The 18,028-nt window shown below is 43.2% G+C and overlaps 1 protein-coding gene across 4 annotated transcripts in view; it reads right to left on the bottom strand.

Annotated features, from left to right (window-relative positions):
- Positions 1-15,729, bottom strand: part of LOC131253246 (probable DNA helicase MCM8) — a 58,213-nt gene extending 42,484 nt beyond the window's left edge. The window contains exons 1-5 of one of the 4 annotated variants that reach the window (XM_058254172.1): positions 15,110-15,729; positions 12,926-13,066; positions 12,711-12,828; positions 12,376-12,598; positions 12,120-12,283 (exon numbers count right to left, since the gene is read on the bottom strand). In XM_058254172.1, coding sequence (XP_058110155.1) covers positions 12,120-12,283; positions 12,376-12,598; positions 12,711-12,828; positions 12,926-13,066; positions 15,110-15,295 — 832 coding nt within the window. In that variant the 5' untranslated portion in view covers positions 15,296-15,729. Of the gene's footprint in view, positions 1-12,119; positions 12,284-12,375; positions 12,599-12,710; positions 12,829-12,925; positions 13,099-15,109 lie in introns of all 4 variants that reach the window. The other 3 variants (XM_058254173.1, XM_058254171.1, XM_058254174.1) reach the window with 3 other exon arrangements.
- Between the last annotated feature and the right edge of the window lie 2,299 nt (positions 15,730-18,028).

Raw genomic sequence — 18,028 nt, 5'->3', positions numbered from 1 at the left:
GCTCCATATTTATTCCCCTCCACTGGCCGTCCATGTTTCCACCCAATGTCCCTTGCTCCTCCTTTTCCCGATCCAAACAACATTTTGCTCCCTAGTAGTATACAAATTTGCAATAATGGACAAAAAAAAAAAGTGCATCGGCTCGTATTCAGTGTAATAAGCCCAAATCATTTCAAGGGCTAAGATGTTAGATCAAATCAAATTTTCATATAAATTACAATTAAGGAAAGAGTCTACAGATTGCATACTGAGTAAACTTTATGGGGCCTACTATGATTTATACATACAATTTAATGGGTCCATGTAAATGGTGGACGTTATCTCCCAACTTATTCCCTCTGGTGTAGCCCATTTAATTAACTGATCATCTTGATTTTTGGGAAATTGGAGTAAAAATCACAGTTTCATAGGATGGATGGGTTGGATTTTACTTTATGAATGCATGTGCATGAAAGCCACATGGAGTAACAGGTAAAGGATTAGGTGCGGCCCAGCCTCATCCACGACAGTGCGGTCCCAGCCCCCACCATGATGTATATGTTTCATCCATTTTTACATACCATTATAGGGCTTTATACCAAAAATGATAGGAATATAAATCTCAGGTGGACCACACCACAAGAAAATAATAGTGATTGGATATCCACCATTCATCATGGTGGGGCCCACAGAGCACCGACCACTAGCCATTGGCTGGTGGCAGGGGCGTAGACAATCCATTTTTTTTTTCGGACATGGATTAGATGCTAACAAGGTCAGTAGCCAAGTGGCTACTAAAGTGACGTCACCAAGCTATGTGGACCCACCATGATGCGTGTGTTGTATCCATACCATCCAACCATTTGCAGAGATCGTTTTACTTTTATGCGTGAGAAAATGAATGACATAGATCTAAAGTTAAAGTGGATCCACCACAGAAAACCGTGGAAGCAATCGCACCCACCGTCGAAATATTTATAGGGTCTACTGTGATGTATTTTTGAGATCCAACCCATTCATAAGTTAACATCGAGATAAATGAAGTGAAAATAAAAATATCAGATTGATCAGAAATTTCAGTGGCCCCTAAAAAGTTTTGAACGCTGGACGTCACTATCCCCACTGTTTTCTATGGTGGGGTCCACTTGAACTTTAGAGCTATCTCATTTTTTTTCTCATGACATAAAAATATATCTCCAAATTAATGGATGGTATGGATACAATACATGCATCATGGTTGGGTCCACATGGCTCGGTGACGTCACATCAGTAGCCATTTGGGTTAGCCACCCCACTGGGATCGATGCCATGTGTTGAAACGAGGTATCTCCACTCCGTCAGCGAGTTGAGCTATGGTTCTGGGTGTCTTTGGCTACGGCTTTTATCCGTAGCCAATCCAGAAATCGGATTAGCTACTAAGTTACTCAGTACGCTGTTAAGTTGGGCCCACTGTGAATTTATGTGGTTTATCCACACCTTCCATCCGTTTTTTCATATCATTCTACGCGTTGAGCCCAAAATTGAAGCTCATACAAGTCTCAAGTGGACCATACCACAGGAAACAGTGGAAATAATGATTTCCACCCTTGAAGCCTTTCCACCCCATGCAGCGCAGGACTGAGATTTCCTTCCTGCGCTGCAAGCTCAGGTCGGGCCCGCTGTGATGTTTGTGAAACATCCTCCCCGTTCATCAGTTTTGTGAGTTCATTTTATGACATGATGCCAAAAACGAACCGTATCTAAAGCTCAATTGAGCCTAGAAAGTGATAATTAAACGTCCACAGTTGAAATATTTGTAGGGCCACAAAAGTTTTGATTCATGCCAATATTTTTGTTTTCAGTTCATCTCAACAGTAATGACGTTATTAATGGTACGGATGGCATCTAAACATCACTGTTGAACCAGGAAGGTTTCAACAGTTGGAATTTCCCAAACCACATTTTCCCTTTAGTACGGCTCACTTGAGCAGTTAACGTGAACCAGGAAGGTTTCAACTGTGCGGTCCAACGTGATTTATGTATTTTATCCACTCCTTCCATCCATTTTAGCAGATAATTTTAGGTCATGATCCTAAAAACGAAGTATATCCAAACCTCAATTGGACCACACCGTAGTCAACAGTATGAATTGAAATCTACCGTTGAAAATTTCTTGGGGACCACAGAAGTTTTGAATTAAGCTGATATTTGTGTTCAATTCATCCATGTCTATGTGATCTTATGAACAGGTTGGATGAGAAATAAACATCACTGTGGGCCTTAGAAAGGTTTAACGGTGGAAATCATTATTCCAACTGTTTCCAATGGTATGGTCCACTCGATCTTTGGGTATGCTTAAATTTTAGTCCCAACGCCTAAAATAAGATGGAAAAATGGATGGACCGCATGGATCGACCAGATACATTCTCGGTGGGCCCCGAAAAATGTGTTCAGTACGTTAACAGCGTACTGAACCACGTACGCGATCCCATTTACGCCCGCCCGATCCCCAAATTCCGAAAATCCCTCTCAAATTTCAAATTTCCATCAAAATCCCACCGATTTCTCCAAAATTTCAACCGAAAATCCCTCTCCCTCATCCCAGATTCCCAAATAAGAAAAAAAAAAACCGTCAAGATCTCGCCCCGCAAGCAGATTCGAGAAGTTGCAGGATTTTTCGACGGAAAAAAGAAAATTTTTGGGGTTGAATCTTACCGGATATTGCCGATCTGCACTCAAGGCTCTGAATTCGCTTCTTCCTCCAGATCCGGGCGAAAAAACAGGTAATTTTTCGATTTTTTTACATTTTTTCGCCGACAACTTCCCCTTTTATTGACAAAGGGGGTTGTTGGCTACAGTTCCCACCCGTGGTTGGTGGGAACAGTGAAATATCGACGATATTTTGGAAAATATCGATAATCCGACGAGATTATGGGCGATTTTTTGGAGCGAATCAAAAAAAGGGGGTTTTGGTGTCGCATAGCCGGCAACACCGATATTATCGGCGATATTTCGATAATATCGCCGATATTTTATACACTGGTCTCATATACATCACAATGGTCCTCATCACATAGGCCTCATATACATCACAATGGGCCTCATCCCATAGGCCTTATATACATTACAATGGGTCTCATCACAGGGAACTTATATACATCGCAATGGGCCCCACCACATAGGCTTCATCACAATGGGCCTCATCACACAAGCCACACATATATCACAATGGCCTCATCATATGGGCCTCACATACATCACATTGAGCCTCACACAAGGGCCACATATACCACAATGGGCCTCATACACATCACATTGGGCCTCACACAAGGGCCACATATACATCATATTAGGCCTCATACACATCACATTGGGCCTCACACATGGGCCACATATACATCATATTAGGCCTCATCACATGGGCCACATATACATTGCCTTGGGCCTCACCACATCAGGATGGATAGTGTGCTTACAACACATCAAGGTGGGCCTGAAGAGTTTAGGTGGGCCCTGCTCATACAGCAGGTGGGCCCTATGTTTACACAGTAGGTGGGCCCACCATCCATGGCCAGACGGTGTGGATATACAACACATACATCATTGCTGGTCCCACCGTCCGGCAAGCTGGACGGTGCGAAGTAAAATACATAAATCATGGTGGGGTCCATGTCTCACGTGGACGGCCTGGATAAAACACGTACATCATGTGAGGTCCATGGACGGACGGCGTGAATACAACACTTACATCACGGCTGCTCCCACCGTCCAGCAGACTAGATGGTGCAGATATAATAAATAAATCATAGTGAGGTCCACGCCCTGAGATGGACAGTGTGAATAGAACACATACATCACAGCGGTCCCACCGTCCAGGGGATGGATGGTGCTGATACAACGCATGCATCATGATAGGGCCCACCGTCCAGTCCCTTGCTGGACGGTGCTGGGTACACACATGCAGGGTGAGCCCTGTAGATGGACAGCGTGGGAGACATATACATCAGGTGGGTCCACACATGTGGCCTACCAAAGCTTTGAATAAAGCTAATATTTGTGTTTTCCTGGTCGTCCAAGCCTGTTGGACATCCAGTGGACGGACGACCTGGATGAACCACTACATCAAGGTGGCCTCACGTCCAGGGGGTTGGACGGACGGCCTGGATATAACACTTGCATCAGGTGGGTCCCATGTGGTAGCCCACCAAGCTTTGGATCGGTCTGATATTTGTGATTTCCTTCATCCGGGCCTGTCCCGAAATGGACAGCAAAGTGGACAGCAAGGTGGATAGCAATGGTGTCCCACTGCTGGACGGTTTGGATCCCTTCACGGATTCCTTAGGTGGACTACAAAATATGAGAGAGAGAGAGAGAGAGAGAGAGAGAGAGAGACGTGTGGAGGGGAGGGGCTCCGCCGCTATGAGCCCTCCCTATACATGATACAAAGCATACATCAAATGGGTCCCACCACATGTGGGCCCTTAAATCATCAAAATCAATGGTGGACGACCCTTTCTCACCAACAAATTGCAAGGTCTAGATGACCTTCTTACAACCAAAATAAACATCATGATGGGGTCCATGGAGAATGGCCCCATCATGGAATTCATATATGCATCATGGTGGGCCATTGGCCATACCTAGGGCCCAAAAATGGGGTCCATACCATCAAACATTTGGCCCCACTTGGCCCATCACTAAAATCACAATTTAATCCTACAAAACACCTGTGGTCCACTTCTTTAGCTCCTTGGAATCCTTGCCTCCTAAGCTCTCTCTTTGATGGAGGATGATGAAGATTAAAGGGTTGGATGGTGAGATTTGGTGGTAAGGAGATGGGCCTTGATCTTGGGTTCTTTTCTTTCCTTAGAATTTTTCTCTTGGTTGCTTGGGATTTAGGTAGAGAAATGAGGTGGGATGGAGTGACAGATGGGTGTGTAAGGAGAGATGACATGAGGGTTGACTTTGGGAATGGGAGAGGTATGGGTTGCTTGTCTTGTGGAGAAAGAAAGCATGGGTTTGTGATGGGATGTGTACTTGACTAGTGATGTGAAAGAAGGATAGAGATTCTCTCGGAATTTGCAACGCGCGGCGTTTCCTCGAGATATACGTGGGCCCACAGCTCCTAGCCTAGATATCACATTGGTACGTGAGACGTGGCGTTGGAACTGCGGCGACGACGCGGTCGCTAGGGTATAGGTTTCGAGTTGAGTCGACTCAGATCTACGGGATGCGACTTAAGGTTGCGCGCAAATGCCGACTACAGGTCGTGGGTCACCGGAATTCGACAAGGAGGATCGCAGCAGTCTAAGGAATGGTACGAATTAGAATACGAGCCTTACAGTGATGGAATACATTGAGAAGTTCGAAGAGTACTTGACCCAGTGTAAAGTTGATGAGAATCCCATAGTCACTCTTGCTCGATGTAAGACAGGCCTCCGTTCTGACATTAGGAGAAAGTTGCTTGCCAGGGACATAGACACTCTTGAACAGATGTATCAAGTAGTGTTGGAGGTTGAGCAATACCTCAAAGCATCTGTGGGAAGACGGTTTGAGTTTCGCGATTCTAGCGCTAAGGCCAACCCTTCTAGGGCTAAGCCTAGCATTGGATACAAAAACAATCCTTCCAGTAGTTCTCAGTCTAGGCCCAAGGATAATAAGGGTAAAGGAATTGTCAGGTCTAACTCGCGCAAAAGTAATGCAACTAGGTGTTTTAGATGTCAGGGGTTTAGTCACTTTGCCCACTAGTATGGCACGAAAGGGGGCACCAAGGTGCTCCTCATTGATGGGCAAGTAGAAATAGTGCCCCGGAAAGTGACGATGAGGAGGAAGAGTATAAACCAGCAGATACCCCTAGTGATGAGGAAGAGGGAGCGCAAGAGTCTGTGACCTTGGTAGTTGTGCATTACGCCTTTGCCCAAGCAAAGAATATCGACGATTGGCGCCACAACACAATCTTCTATACCTATGCAAAATGTGGTGATAAGAGTTACAAGATGATCGTAGATAGTGGTAGTTGTGCCAATGTGGCATCAACTGGCACTGTGAGCTATTTGGGCTTGAAGCTTGAAGCCCATCCTCAACCCTATAGAGTGTCTTGGGTTGATGAGACTTCCATTCCAGTCTCGCATCATTGTCTTGTTCCTATTCAATTTGGATCATATAAAGACACACTTTGGTGTGATGTTGTTCCTATAGATGTTGGCCATATTATTTTGGGTAGGCCTTGACTCTATAACAGCGATGTCACCATTTTTTGTCGTTCGAATGTATGTACATTCTGGTTTGAGGGCAAGAAAGTCAAGTTAAATCCACTTCCACCCAAGAACGCGACTGCAAAGGAGTCCACCACAGAATGGTGTAAGTGGCTCGAAGGAATTGAAGGATTCAAAGTCCAAGTCTAAGCCTCTCCATATTCTAAATGTCGGAGACTTTAAGCGAGAGACTAAGTCAGACTCAATGGTGTACGCCCTTGTGGCTAGGAAGAGTGCACCAGAGGCTAGTGTAAAGTTACCCACTAAGACCATTTCAGTAGTGAATGAGTTCCGTGATGTCTTTCATGAGGATCTACCAAATGAGCTTCCCCCTATGAAGGACATACAGCATGCCATTGATTTAGTCCCTGGGGCGACTCTACCAAACCTCCCTCATTACAGAATGAACCCAAAGGAGCATGCAGAGTTGAAAAGACAGATTGATGAGCTCCTAGAAAAGGGTTTCATTCGAGAGAGCATGAGCCCGTATGCCGTGCCTATCCTTCTTACACCTAAGAAGGATGGCACATGGAGGATGTGTGTTGATAGTAGGGCCATCAACAAAATCACAGTCAAGTATCGATTTCCCATACCGCGTCTTGAAGACATGTTGGAAGGATGGGCTATACGAGTGGCTAGTCATGCCTTTTGGGCTGACTAATGCCCCAAGTACTTTCATGCGTGTGATGACCCAAGTGTTGAAGCCCTTCATAGGGAAGTTCCTGGTCATCTACTTTGATAATATCTTGATTTATATCATGACCAAGGAATAACACCTCAACCATTTAAGGCAGGTTTGTGGGATTCTTAGAGCTGAGAAATTGTACGCCAACCTAAAGAAGTGTGTTTATGTCTAGTAGTGTTATCTTCTTAGGTTTTGTTGTGTCAGCTGAGAGTGTGTCGGCGGATCCTGAGAAGGTCAAAGCCATTGTCAATTGGCCTGAACCCCGCAATATTCACAAGGTGCGCAACTTTCACGGCTTAGCCACCTTTTATAGGCGATTCATTCGAGACTTCAGTTCCATTATGGCTCCCATCATGGATTGCATAAAAAAATGAGAGTTTCAATGGACTAAGGCAGCCTCGAAAGCCTTCAAGGAGATAAAGGTCAGGATGACCGAAGCTCTAGTCACGCAACTTCCAGATTTTTCGAATGTTTTTTAAGTTGCATGCAACGCATCAGGAATCGGCATAGGAGGAGTACTTAGTCAGGAAGGGCAACTTATCACCTTTTTTAGTGAGAAACTGAATGAGGCGAAGCAAAAATACTCCACCTATGACAAAGAATTCTACACGGTAGTGCAATTACTACGCCACTGGCGTCACTATCTATTGCCGCAAGAATTCGTCTTGTTTTTAGATCACGAGACCTTGAGATATCTGAACTCTCAGAAGAAATTAAACCATAGGCAAATGGGTCCAATTCCTTCAAGAGTAAACTTTTGTGCTTAAGCACAAGGCCATGTAGAGAATAAGTCTACCGACGCATTGAGTCGTCGAGTCACGTTACTCAATTTCATGAGTGTCGAAGTCACGGGCCTCGAGCGTGTCAAGGAGGACTATTCTAAGTGTCCAGATTTTGGAGTTGCGTACACGTCGTTGTTAGAGAATCTGTCAAGAGCTAGCAATGAGTACTTGATTTTAGACGGATATTTGTTTATGAGTGATCGCTTGTGCATACCGCGCACCTCCCTCCGCGATTTTCTTGTCTGAGAGTTACATTCAGGAGGGGGCGTGGGTCATTTTGGTCGAGACAAGACCATTGCCCTAGTGGAGGATAGGTTCTATTGGCCAAGCCTCAAGCGAAATGTGGCCAAAATTATAGAGCAATGTTGTACTTGTCAACTGTCAAAGCGAAAAAAGTAAAATATGGGATTATACACACCTTTGTCAGTTTCATTCATCCCTTGGCAGGACATCAGTAGGGACTTCGTGCTTGGGCTCCCCAAGACTATTTGGAAACACGATTTCATATCTGTTGTCATGGACCGTTTTTCTAAAATGACCCACTTCATTCCTTGTTCTAAGACCTCTGACGCATCTCATGTTGCAAAGCTGTTCTCTAGTGAGGTTCAAACTTCACGGGTTACCAAAAACCATAGTGTCTGACCGTGACATGCGATTCATGAGTTATTTTTGGAAGACATTATGGCATATGATGAATACTAGGCTCTAATTTTCTTCTCCCTACCACCCTCAGACCGATGGTTAAACTGAGGTGGTCAATAGGAGCCTAGGGAGTTTGCTCAGATGTTTAGTGGGAGAGTACACCAAGACGTGAGACACCGCACTACCTATAGCCGAGTTTGCATTTAATTGTTCTGTCAATATGTCCATAGGTTTAAGTCCTTTTGAAGTCGTTACTGGTTATAAACCAAGGAAGCCTATTGATCTTGTCCCTATGTCACCGTCCCATAGGCCATCAGAGTCTGCAGAGTCCTTTGCACATCACATTCATTCATTACATCAAGAAATCAGGCGAAAGATCACTACTAGTATAAACTTTCTGCAGACCAACATAAACGTTTCAAGGAATTCAATGTATGGGACTCTGCGATGGTCCGCATCAGGCCAGAGCGGTACCCTCGGGGAGCCGTTCATAAATTACATGCGCTAGTGCTAGACCATTCAAAATTATAAAACGAAACGGTCTCAATGCGTATGTGGTAGATCTTTCACCTTCTATGGGAATTAGTTCCACATTCAATGTGGAGGATCTAATTGCATTTCAAGGGGCCACAGATACATTGTCCGGCCTTTCGCCTAACCATCCTGATTCCCCAGACCTTGCCCTTGATCCATGGCCTCTTCCCGACTCTTCTTCCCAGCCTCTACCTCTCATACCTACCCTTCCCACACCCAAAGAGGAGATAGAGGATATTCTGGACCATTAGATAGTATCAACGTTAGACGGCGGTTTCAAAAGTACTTGGTTAAGTGGAAGTCACGCCCAGCTTCAGATAGTACGTGGCTCACTGAGGAGGAGCTTCAATGAATTGATCATAACATCTTAGAGGGGTTTAGGAGTTTTGTTTCGCCAGTGGAGAAATCTTCGCATCAGAGGAGAGTTGATGGGGTCATCACGCGCATATGCGCGCCCCCCTAAGCACATACGCAAGGAGGAGGAAGGCCCCACCATCGATCTGAATCGATGACGACATCGATGGAGGGCCTCTTAGTTAGAGGGTTGTGCTATGGTTCCTTTGAGTGGACCCGATCATCATGTGGATCCCACCATTGGATCTCATAATCGTGGCCCACTACCCTAGATAATCTAAGACTTTGAATTTTGGTTAGTTTTGATTGCATTGATTAGATGTTATTTTTGTTACTTTGTCTCTAAGTAATAGTGTGCGCAAATGGCGCGGCTTTTGGGGTTTAGGGTTTTCTTATAAATAGGCAATCCCATGTAGATTTTTTCTCATCGAATATTATGAATAAATTTTTGTGTTTTCCTGCTTCTCTAATTCTCTGAGTTAAGGAATCTAATTGGGTGCGAAACCATCCCTTCTTCGAAGGGCTAACTACCGTGGTGCGAAACCACACCCATCCCAAATCGCCCCCACCTCCTACCATTAATATTCATCATCTCCCACAGCCATCCAATCTTCAAATTCACCCCCTTTTGCAGCCAATCCTTCCTTTACAGTAGATTTGCAAAATCAGGCCCTCCAAGAGGGCTAAAATTTGGCGAAGCACCGTGCACAGACCGTACACCCGATCGGCCTGAAATTTGGTGTGTGGGTGGCTCATCCCTAGCCAACCACACCCTAGGCGGCCAATCCCGGATTCGTGGGCCCCACGCACGTGCGCTTGGGGCAGATTGTTGTCCACACGTGTGGACTATTTTCAGGCTCTTCCCTCTCCTCTAATCCTCTCCTCTCTCGCCTTAAATCCCTAACCCTAACCCTAAATAATCCTAAATTCCAAGTTCTATTCCATTTTCGCAAACCCTAGGCTTTCCCAAGTTGAAACATGGTGAATCCCTTGGATTGGGGAATAATCCTTTGCAAGAGCGGATGAATCTACTCTCCTTTAAGCATTGTTTGGTCTTAATTTTTAATTGATCCAACCCTAACATATGTAGGCTTGGACCCTCGTAGATTCCCCTTGTTGAATGCTTGATCTTATGTGAGATGTGGAATTTTTTTGTGATTGTTTCTAAATTAGTATGATCTAAAGCCTGAAATCTTACATATCATATTTAATTTTCATGTCCTCTCTCTCTCTCTCCCCCCCCCAGATCATCCAGCATCAACTCCCAACATGTTCCAATTGAACATGAGGAAGAGTGATGATTAGGAACACACCATTCACAACTTGACATGTAGGCCATTACAAACAATGGCTCACCGAAGAAAAGAAACCATAAGTTTTTAAGGAACTCTCACCATAAAGGAAATATGAATAACAAAAGAAGAAAAGAAAAGGAGGTTATGAATTGAGAGGGAAGAAAGAGATCTAGATTAGATCGATCACCGCTCTAATACCATGTAGTTTTGTGTAGAAGAGAAAGAAGGAAAAAAAGGATGCAAACAAGAGAAAAAGAGAATAGAACCAAAAAAGACAATAATACTCATTACAATATGACTTATGCACCTTAAGTGCACCCAATACAGACCAAGGGGCAACATGATCAACATGAAAGACTATGAGTTGCACAGCCCTTATTACAATCATCCAGGTGGACCGTACAACTGCACGGCCCACGTCAATCATCATTAACAGCAGCCAAGCTTTATCTTCTCTCCAATATAGATTTTGGCAAATGAAACTTATTCCAAATAATTTCCACTGCCAAGCTTAACCGTACTTATCATCAATCTAGGAGGATTGCTGTTCAAAATTTGATTTGGCTGGCAATAGGTCAGGCTCAGGCCTGGCTTTTGAACTAGTTGGGTGGAGACTTTCGCTGGCCCTGTTCAAAATTTAATTTTGCTAAGCCCAAACGCAGCCAATTACCAGCCTTACAAATAAACTTCCAGAAACAAGAAGTTGTGGATTTTATGGTACAATGAATATCATGGGTTCCCCTATGAAAACAATTAATTCAACAAATACCAATTGTTCAGTCAGTATTCAAAATCATGTTGTATGAATAGAACTAAGAATTAGAAGATAGAACCAATGACACACGCACACGCACCAATTGCTCAGTGACTATTCTAAATCACATTGTATGAATAGAACCACACATGCACGCACCAATTGCTTAGCGACAGCTCAAAATCATGTTGTATGAATAGAACTAGGAATTAGAAGATAAAAGGCAATGAGACACAGAGAGAGAGAGAGAGAGAGAGAGATATGTGTGTGTGATATGTGTGTGTATGTATATACGTATATGTATGTGTGTGTGGGTGCATGTGTGCATGCATATAAAATCTAGTGCAAACATTTTTAACATAATTCTAGTGGAAACGAGTTCAAGCAAGTTTCAACGATACCATTGTGACTGTTACAGATGTATTGTGGCGGTTACAGATGTACAAGTTTGGAGGGAGACACCCACCATTGATTTGCAGTTGCCCCACCCAAGTTACAAAATGGCCTGAATTTTAAGGTATGCCATCATCTAGTGCAAATGTTTCATATCTATGGATAGGATGGCATGTACACAGCATGGTGGGCCCTCTATGAGAATCAAGGGTGGGCATCCCGTCAATTATACCTGCTCGTGTAACCCACCTAAGTCATGGATTGGCTCCATTTTTGGTCAAATGGTTAATCGCAGGAGGGTGTGGGAGATGGCCAGAGTGGATATGTTCAATGCATCACAGTGGGGCCCACAACACCCATTTGCACCACAATTTTGTTGAAAATGTTTGCACTCGATAATATATATATATATATATATATATATATATATATTCATTCTGCACTGCATGAGCATCTGAAATACCTTACCTCCTCCAACATCCATATAATTGTTAATTACTTTTATAATCCCAGTAACTGTCATCACATCACCAGGGATGCATGCATCCACAAGATCTTCCGTCAATTCACACTCTACAGTTCGAGGCACTCGACCTTCTTCATGATTCTCAAATCTCAACAGTTCCTGAAGTCTGGATTAAGAAAAAGCAAATCACTGATAAGATCGCATAATGCAAGATGCAAGAGGAGAAACAGAGGTCAAGACGGAAAGTGTAGTGCATGCCTTATTTTCTGAAAATCTATGGGCCGAGCAGTAGATCTAATTGGGGTAAAAGTTCTACTTTTGCATCCATGAAAAACACAAGCCATTGGTGGTGAATATTTCCCATCAGGAAATATACGTGTAATAACAGCTCCACACTTCCCACATGCGAAATTCATTTGAACCACCAGAGGCCTGACAGTGCTAACTTTGACAACAGTACCACGAACTGAAACAAGCCTGCCTGTTATTTGAGCAATTCATATCACTTATTCTGTTTAATTGGTATTGATTGGCCAACAACACCATAGCATAGAAGAAAAAATATGAAAACTAAATCAATGTACAAAAGCTACCGATATAGGAGGCTTTTAAGTTCTTCAAAGCAATGGTTGATTCAGGGTGATTATGCAACCGAATGTTTATCCTCGTCTCATCCTCCAACTGGCAGTCCTTCCACTTGGGCAACAAAGCCTTGTTACAAGTGCAAAGGGGTTGTCATTCTTAAACAGCAAATATTGTGCAAGAAATGCAAGAAATTTCAAGGTCCATACAATCATAAATTTTGTACCATGTGAACTGCAGCACCCATGCATAAGAGGGCTTCCTTAGGTGCTACCTCTAGAGCAGCATAGAACTCCTCAACTTCACATATTTTTTGAAGTTGCTGGAAGTCAACAGGTAAAAACCAAAGGCCACCATCATCCTTTACCTATTCCATGTTAATGGATTGTCAACTAACTCCTGAGAAAACAGTAAGTTGGAATGTCTATAGAGATGGTAATAACTAAATTTTACCACCAAAAGCTGAAAAGTTTGGCTTATTAAAGCATAATTGATCAAATCTAAAGAAGAAAAGTACATTGGTAAGGCAAGCTAAAAAGCTCATCTTGTATTTTATACATGAAGCATGAACATTAGCAAGAGTTGCTTTTCAGAGCAAGAAGTTAACTTCTTTAAAAAAAAAAAAGTCAAGAAGTGGTTACTAAGAGCCACCAATACAAAGCTTCAATTGGAAGACATTTCATACTTAAGCAAAGTCTCATAAGAAGTAATCCCTGCAATAGTAATGTATATTTGGGGCCTCACTATACTTATCCTAAGATATAATTTGGTAATTAATCATCATCATAGCCTATCCTGTTTTACAAATCATGTGTTGCCAAAAATGGGAATTCTCATAATTTGGTACTTAGAACAAATATTATTTGCTTAAGAAACTTCTTGGTAACTTTTAAGCATCTTTTTACTTGTGGCTTCCACCATTTATGCTACAGTTGGAAGAGGTGCCACATAAGGTGAGGCAGCTAGGTAAAATGCCTAATACCTTGCAATAATTTTTTTTAGGCAACACGTCAAAAGCTCAAGCATTGGGATGGTCAGGCATGTGCCATAAATAAAAAGTATGACATTGACCTGTGAAAGTCCCAACTCCCATGGGCATTGTACATCAAACTTCTTTCACTCCTAAATAACCCCAAGTTAAACTTTGTTCGAGTTATTTAGGGAAACCTCATTTTCAGCTCACCTATGATTTCTTCATAACAAAAAGTCATATTCTGAAACTGTTATTTTGGGAGATTTCCAGGGACAAGCATGTTTGGCACAGCCAAAGAGATTAATAATTTTGATGAAATAGCAGCAAATGCATGGCGTTAAGTTTATCCAATATCCATCTCTCTAATAGTAGGAAACCACCGGTATCTCCGTCCCTTGATCCAGATATCTCCTTGAATCCCATTTAGAATTCATGGATAGTTCTTGATCAACTCAAAATGTTTGTATGCCATTTCATCTCATGGAATGGTTATACGTTAAATAGTTGAACCAGCAAACGACAATCATTATTTTTGGAGATACTTTTAAGGCATGCATGGTTGCCACTTAAAAATGAGTTCATATCATTTTAGTTAACATCAATGTCATTATGAATTAGTGACCATCATTACGGTGTGTTTCGCCACATCAAATATCATGTTCATGGTATTTTCCACCAAATTAGGAGATTGATCATGACTTTCATGATGCCTTGCAACCAAATGGACCCTTATATAAATTTCTGGTTATATTAATAATCCCTACCAAGAAAAATGATCTCTAATACATAATTACAATTTTAAAAAATGAGATGAACTCATTTTTAAGTGGTCCTAATTAGCTGAGTCAGTTCAGCATTCTTTTGTGATGTAAATTGTACGTCACGAGAGCAAGCGAATGGGAGAGAGAGAGAGAGAGGGTTTAGCAGTTGAACTGACTGAAATTGTAGTGTGTTTGGAACACCAGTATACATCGGAGATGAGACACTACCTTGACAAGTAGAATTGCTCTTCAAGGATTGCACTGAATTGGATGAGTCATAACCGTCCAATTAATAGACTTTATGGACCTTTCCCCAGTGAATGTGACGGATGGTATTCTTAATTTTTAGCCATCTGTTTACAGGTCAAGGTGGGGCTCACTGGAACTGCCGCACCTTGGTCCACCCATGGTGGTGGCCCAGGTGTTGAATAGTTCAGATCACCGGCAGAGGCTAGACACCTTATTCTGGATGATTTTATTAGCAACACAAAATAAAATAAACAGTGTTTTAACCCAACCCCGTAACATTGAAATGCTAGAATGAGAAACAAAATCAAACACTCATTTCATCAAACAGATGTCGTGCGAAGCACGTTTCAGACAAGAAACATGAAAGATGGAAACATAAGGCCACGAAAGGGAAATTTTCTGTGTAAGCAAAGTCGAGATAGGGTACCTGAGAAAGGAGGAGTTGTGCTGCTGGCGGAGTAGATAAGAAATGGGCGAGTTCCCTTATGAGCTTGAACCTTCTGTTATCTTCTGAGGAGAACTCCGTTTGGGGGAAATAATTAGGCCAGATCTTCTCGATATCGGTGGGGTGCATCGTCCGTTCCTGCATTCTCTCTCCGTCCGTTCCATACATCGTCGCGATTGGGCTCGGGAACCGCTACCATGCGCCGCTGGGAATCATCGAGCGCGTTTAAGCGGCAAAAGGTCGAAAGAGTCAAGACGGAGTGGAGAGTTTGAAAGGGGCGCTTCCCGCGAATTTCCGCCTGCAGGGATGTGCTTTCTATTTGTGCGGGCGCGAGGGAAGCGGATTGCGTGTGGCACGACGTGGCCCAAGCTCTATGGGGCCCACCACGACGTATGTGTTTTATCCACTCCATTCATCCGTTTTTCTAGCTCATTCTAGGCCGGAGTCTCAGGAATGATACGGATCCAAAGCTCAAAGGAACCACACCATATAAAATAGTGCAAATATAAGCTTACAGTCGTGTTTTCCATTCATCAGTTGGATGGCAAGTAAAACATCACGGTGAGCCTGGAAGTTCTCAAAGGTGAGCGTTCAATCTCCACTTTTTTTTGTGCTGTGAACTATATATGGAATTGCAAAAGACCCTGATATGCATGGAATATGGAAACCAAATGAAATGTACCTACCTGAGAAAAGATGCCCAAAATCTTACTCACATTATAACTTTAGAGAAGCACCGTGATGGGATGAAAAGTTTCAATTATATGTAGGCTTGGGGACCCAACCTTGTTTATATAGTTGAAAGGGTTGATGAATTTGTAACCCATCAAAATTCATCTCCTTAAGGCTCCACATGAATTTGGTAATTCTAGTCCAACTAGAAAATTGTATGTGTGACGCAGTTGTAGCGCACACCCCTTATATAATGACCCTGGAAAATTTTGTGCTTATCTTTCCCTAAGTAGTTGTTTTTGGGGTAATTAGCGCTATACTCGATTGCTTGTGAAATTCGTATCAATCACTTTAAATTCGATCTGCATGACTCAAAACTTGTAGATTAGTTAGCGTTATGTTACTCTGAAATTTGGGATCCATCACTAAATCCAGTTGTTCTGGGGAATTTTTGAAAGTTCTGGATCGGACCTGGACCGCACGTCGAAAGTCCGATAGCGATGATCTTAGGCTGTTGCAGTCACCATGTTGGGTTTGACCATCACCTCGAAAATTAAGTCCATGTGATGTTCTGGATCGATTTGATTGAGTTCGGAGTGAAGAGTGTGAGAACGGTTGGATATTTATTAAGCTTTTATGAAATCTGAGTCGTGTCGCTTGCGCGACGATTTTAAGCTATCCGACCATTGGATTCTGACCCAATTTCACCCTCTGATCAGGAAAGGTGGCCCAGGCATGTCCTTATGCTTGTGGACCTGATCGAGATTTCGTGACCGTTGAATTGAGTGTGGTTCGCCACGGCTGATCTAAAGAGCCGGTCGGGACGAAAACTTAGCTTGACCTAGATCCATGGTCGAGGAGCTTAAGTCCGACCTTTCGTGGTTATAGGCCCACCAGAAGTGCTTCGTTGGATCGCGAGAGTCAGGTTTTGGTTATACCCTAAGTATACCTTGGCCCTGGGGTTATTTTCATCAATTTGAGGCCTATTTATAGTCCTTAAACCCTAGCTTTCTTTTCCATACGAATTTCTCTAACCCTAGCTTGGAGAGAGAGTGGAAAAGAGAGAGATAGTGAGAGAGAAGTTGGTGAATCATCTTGGATTCTTTCCTGTTCTTCTACATCTTTGAACCTTCACTTTGAATCGTTATTCTGACGATTCTGAGTTCATCTTGGGGTAAGTTTGTCACGCCCCAAACTCGGAAAACGGGCTCACAAAATTCCCGATCGCCGAATCCGGTGCCGACAGCCTCCGTAGTGCCCCATTCTCGGATTCCGGCATTCTCATACCAGATTCCGATCTTGGGATCCTAAAAGGAGGATTTTCAGTATGAAAATTTTTTTTGTAATAGAGCATAACTACAAGCATAACCAAGTCACAAAACAACATCACCACATATCTGACTTATTCTTTAGCTCATGCCTTAAAACGAGCTTGCAAAATGGATTGACGGTTGGGGATGCAACACAAGCATCATGATGGGGTCCACTGTCCAGACAGTGGACAGTGTGGATAAATACATGAATCATGGTGGAGCTCACCGTCCACTGCCGTGGACGGCCTGGAGAGAACACATACACGGTGGGTTCCACCGTCCCGTGCTGGGGACGGTGTGAATAAAATACATACATCACTGTGGGTCCCACGTGGGGCCCACCATAATGTTTGTTCACCATCCAATCGGTCCATGTGGTCACATAGACCTGGACGAAGAGTAAAAACAAATTTCAGATTGATCCAAAACTTCTGTGGCCCAGAAGAAGTTTTCAAAGGCAGACATTCAGTCCCATTGTTTCCCATGATGTGGGCCACCTGAGTCTTGGAAGAGGCTGAAATTTGGAGGGGGGCTCTCTGCCCTGATGGCCCACCATATGGACGGCTTAGATGACATATAAACATCAAGGTGGGGCCCACGTCAGGGGCCGTGGGAGGGTGTTGTCCGCCCGCCCGCCCGCCTGGCGCGATGGCGTCTGACAGCAGCATGGCTAAGTTAACCTAACCTTAATCTGTGTTAGAGCTTAGATTAGTCTTGGTGTTGTTGTATCTCATTTCTATCCTTGTTTTAGGGTAATTTGTCGCCGTTGACGAAGACATCTCGTCTGAAATCAGTTCGGTGTTCTTTTCTGGCTTAAGGTGCGGACTTTAAGTGTATAGGTTATGGTTTTCAAGGCTTTCAATGCCAGTTAATGATTTATTCTTGTTATGGATGAGATTTCACATGCCAAATGTTG

Source organism: Magnolia sinica, chromosome 8 (assembly GCF_029962835.1).
Source record: "Magnolia sinica isolate HGM2019 chromosome 8, MsV1, whole genome shotgun sequence".
NCBI lineage: Eukaryota > Viridiplantae > Streptophyta > Magnoliopsida > Magnoliales > Magnoliaceae > Magnolia > Magnolia sinica.
This window is presented reverse-complemented; position numbering and strand designations above follow the sequence as displayed.